The sequence below is a fragment of the Pan paniscus genome, chromosome 22, assembly GCF_029289425.2.
Source record: "Pan paniscus chromosome 22, NHGRI_mPanPan1-v2.0_pri, whole genome shotgun sequence".
NCBI lineage: Eukaryota > Metazoa > Chordata > Mammalia > Primates > Hominidae > Pan > Pan paniscus.
Genome location: NC_073271.2, coordinates 14,736,373 through 14,760,515, shown reverse-complemented (window position 1 = coordinate 14,760,515; position 24,143 = coordinate 14,736,373). Strand labels below are relative to the sequence as shown.

Sequence of the window (24,143 nt, the reverse complement as noted above, 5' to 3'; positions counted from 1 at the left end):
TTACAATTCAAGGTGAGATGTGGATGGGGAAACAGCCAAATCGTATCACCACTGAACACACGATTCCTTTTAACAAACACCTTTCCAGTGGTCTAACAGTTGGGAAAGATAGACTGACCAGCAGGGTATTATTTGTTTTAGTACCTGAAGATTGTTGCACATTTCATCTGCATTTCAAAACATATAGCAAAAATATATTCTAAAAATGCTAACGCAACAGATGATACACCATGTATTTTTCATTTCCCAAAGGTTAGCTAAAATTTTAGGAAACTGTTAAGAAAGATATAGGATTACTACCATTTTCTAATAAAAGAGAAGTTCATTTTCCACCTCCAGTAGCTTATAGGTTTAGTTGGTGATACCAGAAGAGTTACCCAGACCTAGATAAAGATCAAAGGCAAAAGCCAGGCATTTCTCCATTGATTTGAAGCTTTTGCCTTGCAGCTGTTATAGTCCATGGTGGCAAAGAAAGACAAGGGGGAACACCCGGTTTTCCTCCAGTATGTCCACACTAGAGGGAGAAATACATGATAGTAGTTTGGAGGAAAAAGGTTAGGTCCCAGCAACTGGTCTCCAGTTCTACCCAGAAAGATAGGTAGCCAAGAAAAGAAAGAGGAGGAGTGCTGCATGTTGGCAGATCTCAGCTTCAAATGCAGCTGCTCATTCTCTCAGTCTCTGAGCAGCTGAAAATGGGCAATGCCCATTGATTTCTCTTTTGCTTCCTCGCTTTGCCAACCAATGCTAGTTGTGAACTGTGTTGAGGAAAATACATTATTTAACTGAAAAGAATTGACAGGAAAAATATTAGACATAATCACGCCTTCCATTATTACTACACTTTTAAAGAGTAATTTGTTTGTTTTCAACTTTATATATCGATCGATGCAAACATATCTGTACTTGTTTCACATAACAAGTTTAGACAGGACTAGTCATCATTCTTCAGAAACAAGAACTCTTTATTTGGTTAAAAGGAGCACAGGGACATATGAAGACCAGACAGTTACAACTTTCTCTTGAGAAGAACAAGGCATAAGCATTGAAGAAACTAGGAGATAAGACAGAAAGGAGCCACCATTTTCTATCTCAAGCAAACCCTCATCAATGAATATGTGATCACTGATGGGTTCCAATCCATTTTCACACGATTTCGTAGTTCCTTTCCTTCCTGAAATGTCTGTGTGCTGTGCTTGTCTCCACACTGATAGTGACTATTCACCTGGTCTCAACCACATGACCTCTTTGTATACTAATATAGTCAGAGGCTAAATACAGCTACGGAAACCTTAGACTAACTTTGCAACTATCTGCCTCCAGTGTCAATCCCAAACCCCGAACAACCATCTTTGTTTAGTGGGCAAGAGAGGGACCACATTGATTTCAGAACCCTCAGAGAGCTGCTTCTCATTATATAGGCAACGTGTGAAGACATATGATTTATATTGTGTATGCCACTTCTTTTGTTCAAATTGACTGCATTAGTGTTTATGCACCTATTAACAAAGTTACATTATTACAAAATCTGTTTAATTTTAAACTAAAAATAATTATAAGGCACATGTCTTGCACAATTGAAATTAGACAATCCTTGCCTCTAAGTAAAATGTTTGAGGAGGTTTATATCACACGTAATGAAATAGCTTCTTATTTCTGAAGAGATTTCCTAGACATTGACCAAAAGCAGAGAAGCTGAAAGATGAATTATTTCGAGAAAACAAACTTTTTCTATGGTACTATATTTGTGTGTGTGTGAATTCAGTTGACAACAGTAATAAGTTTCTTTAATCAAAAGAGCATGTATTGAAAAATGAGATGCCATAAAAATAAATATTAGAACAGTTCATTTTTATCAAACACTTATGCAAAGGTAAAATACTTTTGCACACTGTAAATTTCAATACAATATACATTACCTTGACTAGATAACAACTTATGAAAGGTGAAAGAAATAAAAAGAATTGCTTCTAACACACATACTCCCGACGTGTTGATAACAACTTTATCTGCATTGTCCATTTCATTTGCTTGAAGTTTGAAGTTTGGTTGCATCCTTTAGCAAAATAAGCATGTCTCACTCCATTATTAGCACAGCATATTCTTTAAATGAAATAATAGACATACAAAAATTACTTTAATATTTGCCTCAAGGGGGAGCTTACAGTTCATCTTGCAGATCCTTTGTGATTTCAAGCCATTCCAAGCTATTGTTCTGATGCCATTCCTTATACAGATCCAGAATTACAAAATTCTGGAACCAAGTCAATGAGTTATTATACTTCCATGCCACTTTCTTTTCTGGTACTCTTTGAAATCCACAGTGTAGACTGGTTTGGACTAGTTTTTGTTCTTCCTTTACTGAAAAACATAAGAAAAAATGTTTAGTGCCTAAAATTTCTTATTAAACTAAGCATGTCTAGGTCCAAAGGGAGATATCTCGGACAGTTATTTATGAAAGACTCCCCCTTTCAGCAGTATATTTTCCCATTCTTCCAAAAACTTCTAGATTATTCAAATATGTGAGGATGGCAAATAGTTCTTGTGAATGATAGAGAAAACAAAACATATCTTTTCCTGTTTGACATTTCCTAATTTAGAGTTCATTTTTGTTGTTGCTGTTGTTATTTTAATTTTTTATTTCCATAGGTTATGGGGGAACAGGTGGTGTTTGGTTACATGAGTAAGTTCTTTAGTGGTGATTTGTGAAATTTTGGTGCACCCATCACTTGAGTAGTATACACTGTACCCAATTTGTATTCTTTTATCCCTCACCCCCTTCCTACTCTTTCCCCCGAGTCCCCAAAGTCCACTGTGTCATTCTGATGCCTTTGCATCATCATAGCTTAGCTCCCACTTGTGAGTGAGAACGTATGATGTTTAGTTTTTCATTCCTGTATTACTTCACTTAGAATAACAGTCTCCAGTATTACCCAGGTCGCTGTGAATGCCGTTAATTCATTCCTTTGTATGGATGAGTAGTATTCCATCATATATATATATGAATATATGTATATGAATACATATATGAATATATGAATATATATAAATATAAATATATATATATATACCACAGATTCTTTATCCATGCATTGATTGATGGGCATTTGGGTTGGTTCCACACCTACAAACATGTGCCTGACACAATATTAAACATTTCCGTTTTATTCACCAATAAATACCTTTATTTCCTTTGATCAATTATTTTGGAAATCATTTTGCTCCTTGAGTCCCGTCACTAATAGATGCTGAATTTAATGTCAAATCATCAAAACAATGCTATTATACTATGTGTACGGATGTGCCTATTCCGCTCCTCCCATCGGTTCTCCAGCTCTGCACCTAAGTCACTTGATTTCTGGAAGCTTACTGGTGCCTCAGTCTCTGAAACCAATGTGGTTCAATAGCAGATTCATGCTTTGGTAACATAACAGTTTCTGAGTTCCTCCAGATTTGAGATACAACTTCACCCTTGTCACATGTGGAATTCTGGCCCACATTTCCAGCCTGTGCCTAGGGTTCTGCTATCTTCTGTCTTTCCATAACACGATAACTTTTCAGGCACCTGCAGAAGTTCCCTGTTCCTGAGTTTATCCAAGTCATTCTCTCTCTCTCTTTTTTTTTTTTTTTTTTTTTGAGACAGACCCTCACTCTGTCGCCCAGGCTGGAGTACAGTGGCCTGATCTCGGCTCACTGCAACCTCCGCCTCCCCGGTTCAAGCAATTCTCCTGCCTCAGCCTCCCAAGTAGCTGGGATTATTGGCGCCCGCCACCACGCCTGGCTATTTTTTGTATTTTTAGTAGAGATGGGGTTTTGCCATGTTAGTCAGGGTGGTATCAAAGTCCCGACCTCAGGTGATCCACCCAAGTCATTCTCTACTGGATGCCCTGTCAAAAGTAGATTTCTTTGGGCTGGTTTCCTCAAGATAATCTCCTGCCTGGACCAAAAGTGTTTGTCCCGGTTCACTGTGTTGTGCACTTACTTGCTCCCTGACCATCCCAGCCCCAGTTCCCAGCATCTGCCTCAGTCCTCACAGGCGTCTCCCCATCCCCTCCTCCATCTACCAGACATTGCAGAATTCCCTCAAAGAGAAAAAAGAACTATTTCTAAACACACCTGACCATTACCCTTTTAAAATATTACTTAATTCACTTAGATTTAGCTGTTTTGGTTACTAATAAAATATTATGTCCAAATTGTATGGTTTGTAGATTTTCATCCAAATAAGTAAGATCAACACAACTTTATTCTACAGTCATCTAACATGTATGGAAAATAAGCCAAGAAAGTTTATAAAAAGCACAAAAGTGGTCTAAATGGTAAAAAAAAAAAAAGGTTATTAATGTGGCTTTTGTGTAGAATTAGTATTTCATTTAAGAATTACTTCATTTTTTTCTGGGTCTTTTGTTACTTAATGGTAGGGTTTATTTCAGAAAAAGAAGAAGATGAAGTAAGGTCAAAAGAGGAAAATGAATTTGTTTGCAGGTCCTTCCTGATGGAGGCATCCCCTTGATCAGTTCTTATTTAAACCACGCAGACAAAGATGTCTAGTTTATTCTAGCAAACATGCTCTTATATAAACAGAATAGCTTTTCCTTTTTTCCTTTTGATACATATTTATATTTCATTTTTTATTTGACAATGAAATACATTTTCATTATATTGAATTTTGTTTCATTTTTATTAAAAAATTGGCACACATGGAAAAACTTCTCTAACCCAAGGGTATAGGAAAGCAGATAAAAAGTCATAATATTCCCCCAGAAATCTTGCTGGTAAAATATAGGATTTTATTTCAAGATACCTGCCAAAAAGTGGCCTGTTTGAACCGCTGTATTTTATTTCCTATTCTTAAAAGATCTTTTTGAAATAAAACAGAAACCTGTGACTTGAATTTTGAAAAGTAATAAAAAATGAACCTACAAATATCAAGTCTTACATATAGCTTGATATCTAGATTGAAAAGTTTAGCATTAATTCTTATACTTCATAAACAAAAAACAGTATAATATAGTGCATATGTTGGAAGTTTACAAACATCCAAATTTCAGATTCACCGTGGACACTAACTATGGTACCCAAGGCAGACTAGGTAACCCATCTAAGACACCACCTTCTCAACTGAGAAATACAAACAGAAGGGTAACTGCTTAATAAGTCCTGTAAGGATTAAATGTTATATTACATTAATTCTATCCTCAATGTATATCTTATTAGATTGTATGTATAGGATTTCTTAAGGAAAATTAAAATATAATTAACTTTATGCTAATAGTTTTAAAACATTTCTGAAAACCTATTTAAAGTTTTTCAAATTGTCTCTACATATATGAGTTATTTACCTTTTATGCAGCATCTGGAAACAACAGGTTCCAAAAGCAACCAGTATCAGTAAGAGCAGGGGTATTGTTGGTATAACAACATAAATTAGATTGGGAATTATACCTACAAAATAAAACAGTCTTCATGTGAAAAGATAGTTGAGGAAGAATTCTAAAGCAAAAATATGTAAGAATGTTTCAAAAAATTCAGGTGAAATAGAATTTTCAATAAATTGACCCCAAAGTTCTTCTCAAAATATTGAAAAATCTAATGACATAATATACAGTAATGCACCACAGTGACATTTCAGTCAACGATGCATCACATATGTGACAGTGGTCCCATAAGATTATAATGGAGCTGCCCTACATAGGTATACCATCTTTTATATTTGATATCCTATTTTATACATTTCTATGTTTAGATAGGTTTTGATATACAAATTCCATTGTCTTACAGTTGTCTACAGCATTCAGTATAGTAACATGGTGCAGGGGTTTGTAGTCTAGAAGTAATAGGCCATATCAAACAGCCTAGATGTGTAGTAAGCTGTATGACCTAGGTTCAAGTACACTCTATGATGTTCGCACAATGACAAAATCGCCTAATGGTGCATTTCTCAGAACATATCCCCATTGTTAAGTGGCACATGACTGTATTCATGTTTTGGTAAAAGTTAAAAACAAAATTTTACTGAACGGAAAATTGAATTGTACTGATCTCTAGTGATATCAAACTGTTCCAATTTGATATCCATACTTCCAAAACTATTATTAAATCTACAATTCAGACATGGACTAGCTTTCATTAATAACCTTAGCTAACTCATTTCATTACTCCTTCTCAATCATTACTTACAAAAATAAGTACTTATTATTAAAAATAATAATTATTAAGATTATTGTAAATATATTGGGTAAGTAATTACCTAGCCAATAAGCTTAGTGTCATGATTCCATACAAGTCACTGGGATTAAAATGAAATATATAAATATTAACTGATGATACAGTCACAACTCAGAGACACGAGACTCCAGCAGCACAAAGACTTGATCTTAATTAAATTCTAAAATGAATCATTTTTTAATCCTGTTCCATCACATTTGATAATGCTAGGTATTATTAGTAAAATTAAAAAACCATGACACTGTAATTCCATACAACTTAAAATTAATAAACATCTGCTCAATTTCAAAAGAGAAAAAAGTATTTCTAATGTGATTACTGAATTTTTTTTTTTGTGGAGGGACAGAGTCTTGCTCTGTCTCCCAGGCCAGAGTGCATGGTGCAATCTTGGCTCACTGTAACCTCTGCCTCCCAGTTTCCAGTGATTCTCCTGCCTCAGCCTCCCAAATAGCTGGAATTACAGGCACCTGCCACCACGCCCAGCTAATTTTTGTATTTTTTAGTAGAGACAGGGTTTTGCCATGTTGGCCAAGCTGGTCTCGAACTCCTGACCTCAGGTGACCCACCTGCCTCAGCCTCCCAAAGTGCTGGGATTACAGGTGTGAGCCACTGCGCCCAGCCTACTGATCTTTTTAATTAGGTTTAGATGTTCTGAATGGTTTTAAAACCAGGCACCTGAAAAGTGAAAATCACTAAGCCTTAATATCATGTCTATGCAAAAAAAGCAAATTGAAGAACTATGCATTTAGCTTGTAAATTAAAAGTCATCATCATGACTAATCTGAATAATTCTGGTCAAAGTGGACCAGATGTAGATAAAGCTTTCCATTTAACTGCGCATCACTTCATTTGTTAACAGAAGACAAACTCATGAGCAATAGGGTATCTGAGCGATAATTTGCTGTTTCCTCCCACTCCTGTTTGACTTCAAGCAATTTAAGGATCCAACCAATCCCTAAACATTTACCAGCACACCCCTGTTTGCTCTCCACTGAATGTGCCAATTTGCATCATGACGCCTACGTGTTGTTAGAGAAATTTCTTGTAGATCCAAAGTTCTTTTGTTGTTGGTGGTGGTGTTTTGTTGTTGTTGTTGTTGTTGTTGTTGTTGTTATTTGCTTTTTTGAGACAAGGTCTCACTTTGTTGACCAAACTGGACTGTAGTGCATGATCACTGCTCACTGCAGCCTCGACTTCCCAGACTCACGTGATTCTCCCACCTTAGCTTCCCAGTAGCTGGGACTACAGGTGTGTACCTCCACGCCAGGCTAGTTTTTTGTATTTTTTGCAGAGATGGGGTCTCACCAGGTTGCTCAGGATGGTCTCAAACTCCTGGGCTCAAGTGATCCACCTGCCTCAGCCTCCCAAATTGTTGAGATTACAGGTGTGAGCCCCTGTGCCTGGCCAGATCCAAATTTTAATGTGGATCACTTAGTTTAGTACCACTCTGAAGAAAACAAAACAGGTTTTTCTATTCAAATACTAGCTTAGCATAATTTTTTCTAACCTAGTTCAAAAGTAAATGTCCGTAGGACCATACTTAGTGAACCACTTCCCCAGGCAAGACAAGTTTCACTGGGGTCAACATGAAGCAGCGTTTGAAAGTACAGTTCAGTTCTTGATGAAGTTAAAGGCACATGAAGTAATTACCTGCTTCAGTAACAACCACATTTTGATGGGCGTCTCCTGGTTGATTTGTAAGATAAGGCTTTTCTACAGGGGCTGTTGGATTAATTTCTGTAAATAATAAGAACCACCATCATATATAATGATTAAACAAAAGAATTGAAATCATATATAAATATGAAATTATATTATAAAATAAAAACATCAGAATTTTGATTTCTGAACAGCTTACAGCTAATAAAATATATTCTGAATTTAAATTTACATGAAATTATCTAACTATAAAGTCAACATTTAATTCTCTTTGAATAAAAGATGGAGTTGATATGTTCTCCCTTAAAACTCCAAATTGCAATTAGCAATCAACAGTGGGACTGTGCTGATGATAGCCTGCTGCAGGCAATAATGGCGGACCAGTTACAAAGTTAAGCAAGGATAACCAAGAATTGGCAAACGTTAAGAGTGTGATATATTAAATGCAGTTCAGAGACAAGCAAGATAATTTCTTTACTAATATCAGTGTATTATTTGGGTTTCCCCTTGCAATAATAATCAGCAGATGACTGTATGTGGATTGCATTTGGAATGGATGATTCAAGTAACAACGTTCTAAGCCACATTTCTGTTCTGCACATACAATGCCATCCTTAGATTTGCTTTCCAATAGTGTCTACTTTTAAAAATAATAATAATAACACTAAATTAAAGCTTGCAAGTTGTTTCTTTCCCTAGTTTTATAGATGTCTCTTCAATTTCCACACACTTTATTTTTTATTGTTCTTCTAACTTTTAAGTTCAGGGGTACATGTGCAGAATGTGCAGGTTTGTTACGTGGGTAAACGTGTGCCATGGTGCTGTGCTGCACAGATCATTCCATCACCTAAGTATGAAGCCCAGCATCCATTAACTATTATTCCTGGCTTTTTTTTCTCTTGCTACACACTTTAAAATTGTTGAAGTTTATTGTCATGATTTCGTATTGCTCTATTTTCTATTTTTCTTTTCCTTAAGGAACTATTTGTTAAATCAATAATTCAATGAAAATAAATTGAATTATTTTTTTAAAAACCTGTAAATTTGTTTCCATTTGTTCCAAAAGTGTAACTCTCTACTTTTATCAATTGAAATAAGAACCCATGTTCTTATATAGTCTTCAGGATAGAGAAGAATTTTAATTTAATGTTTACCATTCTTACATTGCCTTAAAATGTCATAGAGTCCCCCTTTGTTGGAAGTTTAATCATAATCCATTCTGTAGAAATATTTGTTACTCTTGTACACAGATTTAACTCTGACATTTTAATAGCCTCCTCTGGGTTTCAGATTCAGTCCTAGACTATACCTACTCTTCTAGAGAACTTAGTCACTCTATGCCTAGTCAACTGGTATTTTTAAACAAATAATATAAATATTATGCAAAATATCACTAAAAATCAAGCACTGATTACATAACCAAGGAATTTAATCAAACCAACATCCTTTACTAAGCAGACACTAAGCTCAAGGAGGGTTAACTAAATATAAATAAAAAGACAAAAAAGATTAAATCATGAAATAAAAAATAAAAATCCTGAGCACACTAATAAGGCCAACAATAAACCCATGAATGTGCTTCAAAACAAAAACTACATAAAATAATATTTTAATAAATATAGATTATTTGAAGATTTGGGTAGAATGGAGAAGATAAAGAAAGAATAATTTTATATCATAAATGCTCTTGCATGAGTAATGTAAACCTAGATTACCTAATACATAAACAAGTAAAGAAGATTGTAAGATTTACAGTGTCCTAAATAATGGCATAAATTTTGATGCAAAAATAAAATAAATATAATACAATGAAGGGTCAAATAATTGACCTTTGAACTCAAAAGAAAGGAGAAGGCGATAATGTAATATTAAGAATAATGCATAATATTGTACTTGTATTATCCAGTAGTCTTAAGTACATAGAATGTCACAAATTTAAAATATCAGAGGATTTCAACTTTACATTTCTCCAGGAGAAAAATAGAGGACATAAGCGCATAACAGATTCAGCTTTGCAAAGACTTCCAGGAGGGTAATGACGGGTTTAGCAACCAAGATGGTTAAAGAATAAACTCACCAGGGATAAAAAAAAAAAGGTGGCTAATACACTCAAGAGCAGGATAAATGTAAGAGAAGGGTAAGTCTAATCCAAATAATCCTTTGTGTTTTCTGGTATTATGAGAAAAAGAATCATGTAATTTCAGGAGAATAATGGAAGCAGCAGTACTCAACTATAATTGCCTTCTGTGAACACGTATTATGAGTTCAAGCAGACACCTCTTCAGAAGAGTTAAAATGACACTTCCAAACGCTGAGGAGGAGAAAAACAGCAAAAAAATCTCAAAGCCTAAGGATCTAACTTGACTTTCTAGATGATTTTAAAAAATGAGTCCACAGAGTTTGTATTAGTCCCTCTTTCAGTCAAATATGAATTCAGACGATCCATCCTAGTTAAAGTAATTCAAATGGACTATTTTTTAAATCCAGAACCCATGCCAGTATAGCTCAAGTCAATGTAAGATTCCCATTTGCTGCATATGACAAGTAGTGGGAGATTTCAAAAGAAAGCTGAGGAGACATATTTCAAGAATAGGAATCATAGGGAGAACGAGTCACATCTTCCTACTTTTTTCCACTATGGGGCAATGAGCTATGATAGTCTTCTTTTTACTGAGTACCACATGTCAAGTATTATACCATAAAATGATAAGCAAATGATCCAGGAGAAAGTGCTTTGTTCTCTTAAAGTCAGATAAAGAAGTGCTGCTCACATGTGTAAGTCTATAGGTGCTTTGGTAACTTACATCTACTTCCCACATATTATAGTAACATTTAAAATATTTTAAAATATTTATTGTTTATAAAATCTATTTACAAAAATATTTGGTTTTATTGTAAGAAATGATTATTTTTTCTTAAAGACATCTCTCCAGATGTTTTTATTTACTCTCTTCTTTGAGCTCATTGGACAGTTTGCTCTACAGCATATGATATGCTTCATTACACGAGTGATATGAGAAGCTGCAAGGTAATTTTCTACTTCACAGCAGAAAAACAAAAAGAGCCACAGGTAGTCAAAATTAAAGACAAAACTTAATACAATTAAACATGCACAAAATCTTCCATACCTTCTTTTGCTACTGCTTACCTGGTTCATACTTGCAAATATAATTGTGCTTCATGTTACACCTGTCATCATTCCACTGGTAAAGGTAGGGACCCCCAAGGCCAGGATTGGCAGTTGGTTGGTGATACATCACAACACACTTTTCACTTCCGCAGGAAGGTTCATCTGTGTACCAGTTTCTGCAAACAGAGAGTAATAGGAACACTCAGATACATGCCTACTAAATGATTCTGCCTGTCCTACTCTGACATCCTCTACAGGTAACAGAGTCCTCCCTCTATCTTTGGAGTTCCCCAGAGCACCTGCCAACTGCTCAAGATCCATACTCACCGGTACTGGGAATTGCTTCCATCAGACCACTGGTAGAGATCTGGGCAGGCACCAGATGTTTGCCCATCTCCATTCCTCCAAAGCCCTATCCAGAAATCACCATCAGAAATCCCTGTCCCGGGTTTTGTCAGGTTTTGCAACATGCTCTCTATTAACTTCTGTTCTGCTTCATTCTCAAGGCTGAGGAGGACTCCTCCCTCACTCTCACAAGCCAGGCGTGCCTCCTGAAAGCTCACTCGGCTGGACAGTTCATGGAAGTAGGCCATTTTGTAGCAGGGATGCTTGAAGTCAGCAAAACACACCTTTTGGCCTGAAAAAAAAAAAAAAAGATGCCCATATATTGATAATCTGAACTCTATTTGTAACAACACTAAGAATCAAAATGTAAGAACCAGTCAAAGCAGAAAATACATTACCAGAAATGCTTCTCCCACTGAATTATTTCATAAAGTTTATTTTCTAGCCTATTGCTTGCAATTTGTAAAAGCAAATTTATTCCCTCGTAAACTTGCAACATAAACTTTTAAACCCAGTACTTCAAGCAAGGTTTGTAAGGGAAGTTATAACTCTTCTGGCTTAGATTCTATAAACCAATTAACAAAGCAAATGAAAATAGCTAAAGGAATTTCAGGAGTGTATAGTAAAGTGAGCTAAAACTTAATGAAAGAAGAATAACAATTCATAAAGCAAATTAATTATCAAAAACAAGTAATATATAATGAAACAATTTTATGTAAGGTGTTCTGAAGAAGATACAAAGTGGCAGATTTAAGGTATAAATATTTGCTTTCATTTTTTATACCCGAAACAAATCTATTAAAATTGAAAGTTAAAAGGGGACAGAATGAAGGTAATTGGTAGTAATAAACGATTAATTAATATAATATTACATTGGAAGTGACAAGATAGAGTTCTAAAGTACTCACTATCTCTGAAAAAATCTCATTAACAATTTTTTGGGTATTTTCTGGGGTCTTTGGGGAGATATTGTGTGTAAACTCCAATTCCTAGGCCAATGTCTTCTCTCATTTTACAGAGACATCTCTGATAAGTGATAAATTGCAAATTAAAATCTCCCAACTATGAACTTAAAGAATTAAGTACTTTTTTAAAAAAAAATGAATATACTTTAAATGTGAAAAAAATGATGGCTTAGAGAACAGTGGAATGAATATATCATGAAATAAAAGAGCTAGTAAAATCTTATCAATGGTTGTTGTCAATTTCTTACAATTTGGATGGAGACCTGAGTAGGCTGAAATTTGGCCAAACTGGTCTTTCAAAGACAGTTAAATTATTAGCTCAAAACAATTAAGGTAATAAACATTTAGCAGACTTGAAAACAAATTATTTCTCTCAGCTTTAGAGGCTCTACTTATATATTAAACACATATGAAATAACAATGTCTTCCTCTAATTTAACCTTAAAAATGTTCCATTCATTCGTTTATGAGTTTGAAAGTAATAGTATTACATTTTTTAAACCTTCCCTAACTCAGAATTTTGTTAAACTTAAATACAAATTCATTTAAATTCACCTTTTTCTGTAGTTAATCTTACTACTGGTGGTTTTATTACATATTTCTTCAGGAATAAAGATTAGGACCAACCAAATATCCAAAATCTATAAATACATACATAGAATACTCTGAATTTGGAAGGGAAGTTTAAAATCTATTTTTTATCTTAAACCTGTATCTTAAAGGTTTTCATGTTACAGCATTCCATTTAACCACCTAACCACCTATCCTGACATCTATTGATTATGTACAGTCTATACTATACCCAATAAAGTCATTATTTGTAGTATACTGAAAATCAATTTATTTCAAGATATTGGCCAGAATCACAAACAAGCTTAAAAGAATTTTTCAGATGTCATAATGAAATTCTGCTCTAATAACATCTGTGAAGTCTTAAACACATAGGCAAAAAGAGTTTGAAAAAAAAATCTCAAAATTAAATTTCGCATACCTCTACATGTTAAGCAGTGCTAATTTTCCTAATTATCAAGTGAAATAATTGCAAATATGCATGGTATCAGGTCATAATAAAGTCGTATATATTTATATTTACATATATATGCCAGATTAGATAGATAGATAGACAGACGATAGATAAACAGATATAAATAGATTGATGTCAAGGATATTACGGTGTATAGGATTTAGCTAGTTCTATAAGCAATGGATTTTCTATTGTTCTATTGTCTACACTCACCCTTGTGTACCACTAAGAATGTATGGCAAGATTATAAACAATCTCCAGAATGGTCATTCTGTCTTGTTTTGATTTTCACTGCTTCTGCTTTTGTTCACCTCTGCTCTCTGCTGTCAACTTTTAAAACTGCCAAGGATCCCTCTCTGTTACTATTTCTTACGCCCAAACTGCTTTCCATAGTCCATAGCCTCTTCTACTTTCTTAGTCTTGCCCTAGTTTAGCTTAGATTTGGACCCGGAAAATAGACTGTCAATTACTTTATGTAAAATTTAGACAAATTACTTTATGCTAAGAAATTAGGAAATAGTTTCTCTACTTTCTTACAGTTCATCTCCATTAACATTATTCCTGTTGGTATTTATGGCCTTTTCTACTATGTATTTAATTGTGTAGCCTATCAGTAAAAGTTGTCAGTAGTCAGGGATTTCTGGGGGTGGGGGAGATTCTAGTATTTAAATACTGGCAAAAAAAAGAAAGCATTCAAACTTTGTACTTTAATTACAGTACATCACACTGAGCCAGTGTATCATATCCATTCCTTTCTGGAGTCAGCAGTTAATGACCTATGATGACACTCAGAGGGAGAAAGGCACAGAAATCAGTAGAAGGTCACTAACTTCTCAACAGTGTTTGAGTGATAGGCATTCAATATGTTGACACAAACTGAGAACAACCAATCATAAAATAGTAGTTCTGGCAATGCAAGCAAGCCAAGAGTTGTTCCCTCTGTTTCGTGACCGTGATCTGGACCCAGCAGCAACACACTAAAAAATCTGAACAAATTAACAGGCTGCCCAAATTGTTAATGAAAAAGAACATATTAGTATGAATGACCATGGGAAATAAGTTAGAGAGACTTCAGGAGGACAGATCAGCCTGAAAATAAATATTCTTTGAGAGATGATCATGAAAGTCCCAAATTAACAGAAAGTCCCAATGGTTGACTCTGAAAATTAATGTATTATTTTAAAATTTCTCCTAATGTATTACTAAGTTTTGTGATGATTTCATCATTTAAAATGGTTGTTCTCAGTCAGAGCCTAACAATGCCATTAAGCCTGTATTTTCATGACTGTATTTAGAAGCACGCGGTTTCCATTTTCATCTACTACATCCTTTACATAGTTCTAAGTGTCCAAATATATCTTAATTACATTCCCTTGAGTTTTTAACTTGTTCAATTTTTCACTCCAACAACTTTCTGCCTTGGATTTTATCCCAGCACTTTTGAAATATTAAATTTCCCTAAGAAGATTGTTTTGCAAGATGTCAAAAAATGTCATATTAAAAAAAAAAACAAAACAGAATAGCCAGACCTTTCAGTGAGTAAAAAGTTTGTTATATGTAACAAAGCCCCAAACATTCAGGGAATTCCTGGGTATGATGCATATGCTATAAGTCACTGTTCATTATCTCTGATGTATTAAAAAATAAATGCAGCACAGAGTTACTCATGATGAGCATACAAAAATGGTGATGTAAATTAACTCATAAAATTAAGATAGTACTTCTAATTAAATGCATGAGAGTTTTAGGTTTCATGTGGAAATTTCTAACACCATTATGTTAGTTTATACAGATATAATAATAATAAAAGAAAAAACCTAGGGAGAGAGATTATATTTAAAATAATTAACAATCAGTGCTGTGCAGGCCCTGGACAATAGACAGCTTGACACTCTCTGTGCCAGGCCGTGTCTCTGGTTGTGGATAGTAGAGCAGTCCTCCGGTCCTGCTTGAGGGAGTAGAGCTTGTGATGGCTACACGGCCGGGAGACTCTCAGGGCATCAAGACAGCAGCCCATCGTCAACTGGAACAGATATATTAACTCTAAAGTTTGATCATCAGCTGTGTCTACAGAGTTTGAACTGAAAAGTCACTAACAGTTCAGATCTAGCAAGGCAGTTTTCAGGAAATTATAAATATATTGCACAATTTTTATGGGTTTATATACAATCAGTTAAAGCTGACACTGAATTTCTTTACATTCAATTCTATTTTATTACTGATTTCCACCTTATCGTGCAAATTTGGTCCAAGTTGCAGCAAAATCATCAGAAGCAGCAGCTATTGAACGTCTCACCGCTCTTTCAGCTGATCACATTTGGCTACTAATGCAGTGAAACTCCAAACAGCTGGGAAACAAATGTTGCCCTAATTCCCAGAAAAGTTTTGTTAATGCAGATCTTCTGGAAGCAACTTTCCCACTTCTGTAAAAGCCAATTTTCCTAGAGAACAATTACAATTACCTCTCGTCTCATTCTGTGAGATAACGTGGAGAATTTCTCTGTCTCTTATTTTCAAATGTTATGTTCAGATAAAATCTTCCATCAACATTTTATGGGATAGATTAGGATTCAGAGAACCATATAACAGGTTCTATTACACTAAGGTTACATTTATGCCATCGAACTATAAATTACTAAATGTCAACTAGCATCTGCAATTGAAGACATCCTTTTACTGTGGGCTTATCTACAAGAGAGAGAAAAGATCTGCCCAGGATTCTACAAACATATTGAGAAAATAAAATTCAAGATAATTTATCTACAAACATATTGAGAAAATAAAATCCAAGATAATTTATTTGCTAGATGTGCACTAGGAGCTAATTAATTTTTAAATCTAAAAAGTATTTCAATATGTAAGTTTTTCTGCACTGGATTTTTAAGCATTTATTTTAAGTTCATGGGTACATATGTAGGATGTGCAGGTTTATTACATAGGTAAATGTGTGTCATGGAGGTTTGTCGTATAGATTGCACTGAATTTTTACAGAAATATTTTATAGAATATTTCTTTTATATAAAAGAGGCTTCTTTATATAAAGTATATAAATATTTAATTTAATATATTAAAATAAATAAAATAAATATTTATTTTATATATTAAAATATTTATTTTAATATATAAAATAAATAAATAAAATAAATATTTATTTTATATATTAAAATAAATAAATAAAATAAATATTTTATATATTAAAATAAATAAATAAAATAAATATATTATATATTAAAATAAATAAATAAATAAAATATTTTATAAATAAAAAAATAAATAAAATATTTTCTATATTAAAATAAATAAATAAAATAAATATTTTCTATATTAAAATAAATAAATAAAATATTTTCTATATTAAAATAAATAAATAAAATATTTTATATATTAAAATAAATAAAATAAATATTTTATATATTAAAATAAATAAATAAAATAAATATTTTATATATTAAAATAAATAAATAAAATAAATATTTTATATATTAAAATAAATAAATAAAATAAATATTTTATATATTAAAATAAATAAATAAAATAAATATTTATTTTATATATTAAAATAAATAATTAAAATAAATAAAATAAATATGTATTTTATATATTAAAATAAATAAAATAAATATGTATTTTATATATTAAAATAAATAAATAAAATAAATGTGTATTTTATATATTAAAATACATATTTATTTTATATATTAAAATAAATAAAATACATATTTATTTTATATATTAAAATAAATAAAATACATATTTATTTTATATATTAAAATAAATAAAATACATATTTATTTTATATATTAAAATAAATAAAATACATATTTATTTTATATATTAAAATAAATAAAATACATATTTATTTTATATATTAAAATAAATAAAATACATATTTATTTTATATATTAAAATAAATAAAATACATATTTATTTTATATATTAAAATAAATAAAATACATTTATTTTATATAAAAGAAATATTCATCCTTATTAGTTTCACACACAGCTACATAAATAAACAGGCCCTTTTATTTAGAGAAAGTTATTATTATTAACATTCCTATCACTGTCACAACAAAGATTTCATCACTCTTTCCATGAATAAGTAGATGATTTTTGTCTTTTTTCTTAGCCATTAAAATTTCTATAGAGCTAACTATTGGCAGAGGTTTAAATGCTCTTGGCAATGATATAAAGTGGGGCCAAACTCATGAAGTCAGGGTAGTTTGCTTTTTCTTTCTGAGCAGAAAGGATCTATAATTTGGTTTTCTTTTTGCTTATATTTGTTTATTTTCTGATAGTTGAGTGCTCAGTTAGTTATGAAAATAATAAATATTTTCTAATATCTCACGCTATAATTATATATTATTAATATTAGGTGAATATTGAATTTATATCACTTTTTCAATAAAAATATAAAAGACATATTACAAATTCCTGCTGTTCAATTATGATCTACCATTAGTGGCAAAAAAAAGTAAAAAAGAGCATCCACATGGTAAATATTCCCCAAACCAGACTGAATTAACTTAGAATGTTTTATTAGACTCACACAAGATATTTTTTTCTTTTTCATAATTTCTTCTTACCCCCCTCACAATCACACTGATAAATATGTTGATACTACCATACACAGTGCAGCAAGGACTGTGATACCAGTGCCAACACTTTTGAACTAAAAAGAAAATGACTGGTGTTCAAGTGTTCTGCGTTCAGCATTCAATGTTACACCAACTTCTTCAAATTTTTTCTTATAAAGAGTTTTATTATAATAAACTTTTATTTTTACAACAGAGATTTTATAATGTACTTAATTGCATAGTGCACTATAGCTGGAGTCTATTTTCTTACATTAATAAACAAATTTATTTATAATTTTATTTATAATTTTAAATTAAGTTTATAAATGTAGGTTGTGGTCATTTTCTGGATGGTGGCAGCAGCAGCAGCAAGCCCTACTTTTCCAGTTGGAAAATGCGTAAGCTTTCTGAGAAGAGCATGAGACTATTTTTTTTTAAAATCAGAATATTTACAATGGAGATTAGAATAATAAGTAGTAAACCAAGTATCATTGTGACTTAAGAGTTCATGTAGCCAATCAAAATGAATTAGCTTTGAAACCAAACTCTACACTTGAACTTTGGGTACTTGAGATTATTTAATCACCCCTGGCCTCAGTCTTCTTACTTAAATAATGAGACCAGTTATGAGTTTTATAGAAGTAATGATTCTAATAATAAAAGCCTGAAATTTAGCAATAATTTAGAATGCAGCACCTCATTTCTACCACAATCCATGCTTTGGGATAAATTAGGAAAAGATGACCTCTCCTGGTGAGAGATGGCAGAAAGGTCCCTCTTATAGACTGTTCAACTAGAAAAAGTTGATTTTGCCTCTAGGTGGCTTGAGCTACAGGCACTGGGCTTGCCAAGCTGAGCTCCTTCTCCTGTCTCTTTGGCTTGTACCTCGACACAGTGCACAATCTGCATAACTGTGTTTGAACCTTTTTAATATTCCTAGCAATCCTATGACATAGGTGCTCTTATCTGTTTTCAAAATGAGGCAAAGAGGGCAGTTCACACAGCTCACAAGTGCTGAAGCTGGGTTGTGAAACCAGGCCATCTGGCTCTATACTCCATGCTTTTACCAGGTTTCTATGCTGTCTCCATATGTCTCAAACCTAATATAAAGGTGAAATATTTCATGAACAAAAGGGATTGATGAACACAAACACTGTGCATGTTATCTATGTCAGAATCATAAGCATTAATCTGTTATTGATTATTGGGTGGCTAATATAAGCAAGGCTTGTGCATTGAGAGCTTGTTTCTAAACAGAATTAGATTTTCTGTTACAAATATTTAAATAAGAATTAATGTTGCCTCTGTCTCAGATTTTCAAACCATATATGCCTTTAATAAATTTTTATCTAGTCTTTTTATTTTCCAAATAAAACAAACTAGATCCAAATTGAATGCATTCCACATTACAAAGAGTATAACTTTAGCCAAGTTGTCATCCTGTGTTATATCATGAGGAATATGTTAAAATAGTAAAAGAAACACTCTCATCCTAGAGTCGCACACATCCATCTATTTGTATATGAATTCCTGACACAGAAAGTTGTTGTAAATAGTAAAAATTGTTTGTGAGTGCATCTTCTGAATTTTAACCTTGGACTCCTTTATATATATTATATATATTTATTATATATATTATATATAATATTATATATATTAAATTATATATAATATATATAATATTATATATATAATATTATGTATAATATATATTATATATTATATATAAATACATATGTGTATAATATATATTATATATTATATATAAATACATATGTGTATAATATATATTATATATTATATATAAATACATATATGTATAATATATATTATATATTATATATAAATACATATATGTATAATATATATATACATATATATGTATATATTACATATATGTATACATAATATATATGTATACATATATGTATTATATACATATATTATATATGTATTATATACGTATATAATATATGTATTATATACGTATATTATATATGTATTATATACGTATATTATATATGTATTATATACGTATATTATATATGTATTATATTATAGGTACAATACATATATACACATATACAATGTATATATACATACATATACAATATACATACTTATATAATATACATACATATACACACATATACATATATACACACATATATTATATATAACATATATACATATATTATGTATATATACATATATAATATACATATATTATATACATATATGTATTATACATATATATTATATGTATATAATATATACATATATGTATTATATATATTATATATGTATTATACATATATTTTATATATATATAAAAAATACATTACCTTTTATAAAGGTAATGTAACAGATACTGCCATCTTTGGGAAAGAGTTATAAAACAAAACCATAAAATGATGACAAACAGCAGTTGAAGAATAATGGCTATGATAAATGGTTAGTTCATTAAATGACTGGTAATAAGATTAATTTGTTCCTTTCATGCCCGAGAGATACTTAAAGTAATTGCATCTCTGAAAACTGCACTGTCATCATTTTATGCTTTTAATGATGTCATAGAATAGTTCCATAGGCTGAGAAAGGCTCAGCAGTTTTTCTTGTATCTCCCTTGGTATATATTATATTATATTGTATTAATGTATGTGCTACTGTTCACCACCCATGAATTTGCAATATTCTATGGTATCCACAGGATAAGAAGAGAGGCCTCTAAATCACCCAGTCTCCTAAATAAAACATGTGCCAGTTTTAATAAAGTTAAACTGATATATATAAAAGTGTCCTGGAGAAATCTGGAAGCACCATGAAATATTCATAATGTCATTTTGCAGCAAAAATAGGTGGGGGATCACTGCTATGCACACTAGAAAGAAAAAGGAAAAAAAAAAAGAAACACATTACTTCAAAACACTTAAAATGTTTAAAAGTATCACTTGCTCTTCAAACATATCCTCCCAACTTAGAGACCTGAATTTGGAATCCTTCATATTTATCCTTATGCCTACAAGTAAAATCCTTTTACCTTTGTCCTAAAGAAGACATCACTACTCACCAGTCACTTCACAAAATTAAATGATTGCAGCTCCCATAGATATTCTCTACACATCTGTGTGTAGTAAGAAATCAGTACAGGTCTAAGCTCCTAAAGGTAGTTTCCAAATTAGCATCATAAATTCAATAAATAGGCTTTGATTACTATCATCATGTCACATATTGTTTTGCATATTCGTACATCAAAATAATCATGACCACTGACCTAGAAAAAATACTTTCTTATTACTACTAGATGCCACTAAATCTCATGGGTCAGATTACGATGACGAAGTTGTTTGAAATGTCATTTCTTGCTAAAATATATCCACTTTATTTTTAAGTAATGCTCTAAACTTTAGAAAAGGTGATGTATTTAAAAGTATTGGAAAGTACCTTATTGAATATTTTAAAGTATTAAAGATAATTTCTGTGGAGAATTATTTTGTGAGTGTCTATTTTTCTGCGGTCAGTGATTATTTGAGTATCCTACATAGAAATTATAAATTGTTGTACTGAAATTTAACAAATAGAAATATATTCCATATGTTGCAAGTATGTTCCTAATAACAGCCCCAAAGAGGCTCTTACTCTTCAATAAAGATTTGGTGAATGGTCCCAAGTGGCACGAAAAATTGATGCACCAATTCAAAACTTACATTGACCAGGTAGACAATAGATCCATTAGAAACTATTGCTACAAAAATGTCAGGCTTCAGGCTGCTCTGTTCTCCGGCCACTGTGGTCAAAATATATCTTTTTAAGAAGTTAGTCTTCAAAGAATAAAAGTCACAAATCAATTTATAGATGGTTAAATTTCAATGTGAATTTTATGACCAAAGACAATTGAATTATTCATAAGAAAAACATAACTAATTATTTTAATATCAAATAAACATCATCATTTATGCTAAATCAAATAGATCATGTTCAGTTAATTAGAAATTTTCCAGATGTCACCTACAAGATGCCTATAAATGCTTAATAAGAAAACCTAACAAAAGGTTTGGAAAAAATTATGTACTCATAGAACGCAAAATACACCTCTTCAACAATTTTTTAAGCTCTGTTTTTACTTTAGATATTATTTTTCCTCCCTTTAAAATGTTGAGGCCTAGGAACAAGAGCATATCTAAAGGATATTATTTAGGTCAATGAGTAAAAAACATCTTATGTTCAAAGCATGGTCTCTGCTTTTCATTCAGTTGCATGAATAATTCTGATAAATACAAAGACAGATAAGTAATTCACAAAATCAGATGAGTCTATATAATGAACTTTTTCTTTGCAGCTAACTTAGGGAGGAAAAGGATCTAATGTCACAGATTCTGAAAATTCTGAAAAAAGTGTAGAGTGATCGGTAACTACACATGTAAGAACTATATTCTGAAGCTGTAGAACATCACAAATTGCTAAGGGGAAGATCAGTGACAATTAAGCTTAATATGCCAATGTCTAAAGGTCTGGCTTCACAGCTGAATTAGTTGCTGTCATCTGTCATCTATTTCTACATCTAGTGACACCTGTTGTATAGGTGTACAAAAGTGAAAAGGGCTATTTGTGCTTTTTATGTTTTAAAAAAACTTTTCAACCTCAAAACACATATATCCAACAAATACTTATTGCAATGTTTCAATGAGCATAGTAAGAGATTTCAATAAAGTGTAGCTATGATCAGCCTTTATGTAAGGCCCTAAGCACATTCACCCTAGGTCGTCGAGAATCTGTATCCTTTTGAAGAGACCGTCCCAAAAAGTAAGGGAGAGTAATTGCAATATAAATTGTTCAACGACAGGACAGTGAGAGTCAAAAAAAGAAAAATCAAAGACAACCTGGGAAGCTTGCCAATTTTGATCCATTTCCCATGCACTGACTCGACCGACTTAATTGTGCACCTACTGTGTGCCGAACCTGCAGTCATTACCAAGTATACCTCGGCCCAACTCCAGCTGACTTCATTTTCTGGGAAGTCCCCAACTTGGAACGCAGTGTGCAAAGGAAAGGCATCTACACGCAATGACCACACTTCAGTTCCTTGCCAGTAGTCCTGCTGAGAACAAAGACCGAATGCCCAGGCATCCGGAGGCGACCCACAGCGAACTGATCTGGTCACAGAAAGCATCCGAGTGAACATGGTGCTGGGACCAAAGTCCAGTCAGAGCGACAGAGGGTGGCATTTCTGCGGTGGCTCTTCTGTCTCTGGGTTCCCTCTGCCTCCGCCCTACCCCACCCCTTTGGCAGGTGCTGAGCCCGGCCGTGTGGTCAACTCTCTCACAAAGACAGTGGAAATCACTCCTGAAAAAGGCTATGCCGCTCGTAATGAAGCAGAGGCTCGCTCCGCAGCTACTTAAGCAAGCGCTTCACAAAAATTTAAACTTTTCCGCGTGTGTGTTAGAGAAGAGAGGGAGGAGAACAGCACAATCAATTTCTCCCCGCCTCCTCCCGGGCCCTTACACCATGCAGGTTTCCAACGCCCCGGAGAGCCTCCGCCCGAGAACAGGCTGCCCGCCGCGCCCCGTGGTCCCCTCTGCCCGCTCGTTCTTCGGGGAGACGGCCCCTGACTCACCGCTGACCACGCGGCGGCAGAAGGCTCCGTGGCCGCAGAGCAGCGCGGCGCCCAGCAGCAGCGAGACCACGCGGCTCATCGCGGCGCGGTGGCAGCAGCAGGTGTTGCGTGGAGCGAGGGCGGCCTCTGCCCAGGGCGCAGCCCGCGACTCTGACTCTGCAGCCTCCCTGCCTCCCTGCTGGGCCCTACTCCCGCCGCCCGAGCCCAGCTGCCCGACCCCCTGCGCGCATCGCCTTCGGCCGGGACCTGCCGCCTGCCGCGCCTGTGCCGCGCGTGGATGTGCCGGGCTGGAGTTCAAGACTTCGAGGGTGCGCGTTTGGGGGACTGAAGTTAGGGGGTCCCGTGTATGTCCTAGAGGCGAAGCAGAAGCCCCGGCTTGGACCACACCGTTGCGCTTTGCTTCTCTTCCCCGGCCTCTGACAAGTGAGAGGCTGAGCCGGTGCGCCCTGGTCCTGGATCACAGCAGCAGCAGCCGCTCTGCGCTCAGGCACCGTCTTATATACCCACGTCCCGAGGTTCCGGCCCCCTCCCTAGTAATAATTTTTAACTACTTCGTCTCTCCAGCCATGTGGAGCATCCCAGCACCTCCCCTAAACACGGGAGC

General features: G+C 33.6%; 1 protein-coding gene across 2 annotated transcripts; it reads right to left on the bottom strand.

Annotated features, from left to right (window-relative positions):
- Positions 1-941: 941 nt before the first annotated feature.
- Positions 942-24,143, bottom strand: CHODL (chondrolectin). Of its 2 annotated transcripts, XM_014343134.4 has the most exons (6): positions 23,540-24,143; positions 11,342-11,651; positions 11,033-11,190; positions 7,876-7,962; positions 5,340-5,442; positions 942-2,358 (listed from the first exon to the last, which is right to left on the bottom strand). In XM_014343134.4, the coding sequence occupies exons 1-6, from the start codon at positions 23,616-23,618 to the stop codon at positions 2,274-2,276; spliced, it is 822 nt and encodes a 273-aa protein (XP_014198620.1). In that variant the 5' UTR covers positions 23,619-24,143; the 3' UTR covers positions 942-2,273. The 2 variants fall into 2 exon arrangements, with proteins under 2 accessions (XP_014198620.1, XP_054961267.1); XM_055105292.2 differs by lacking the exon at positions 5,340-5,442 and having other exon boundaries at positions 23,540-24,075.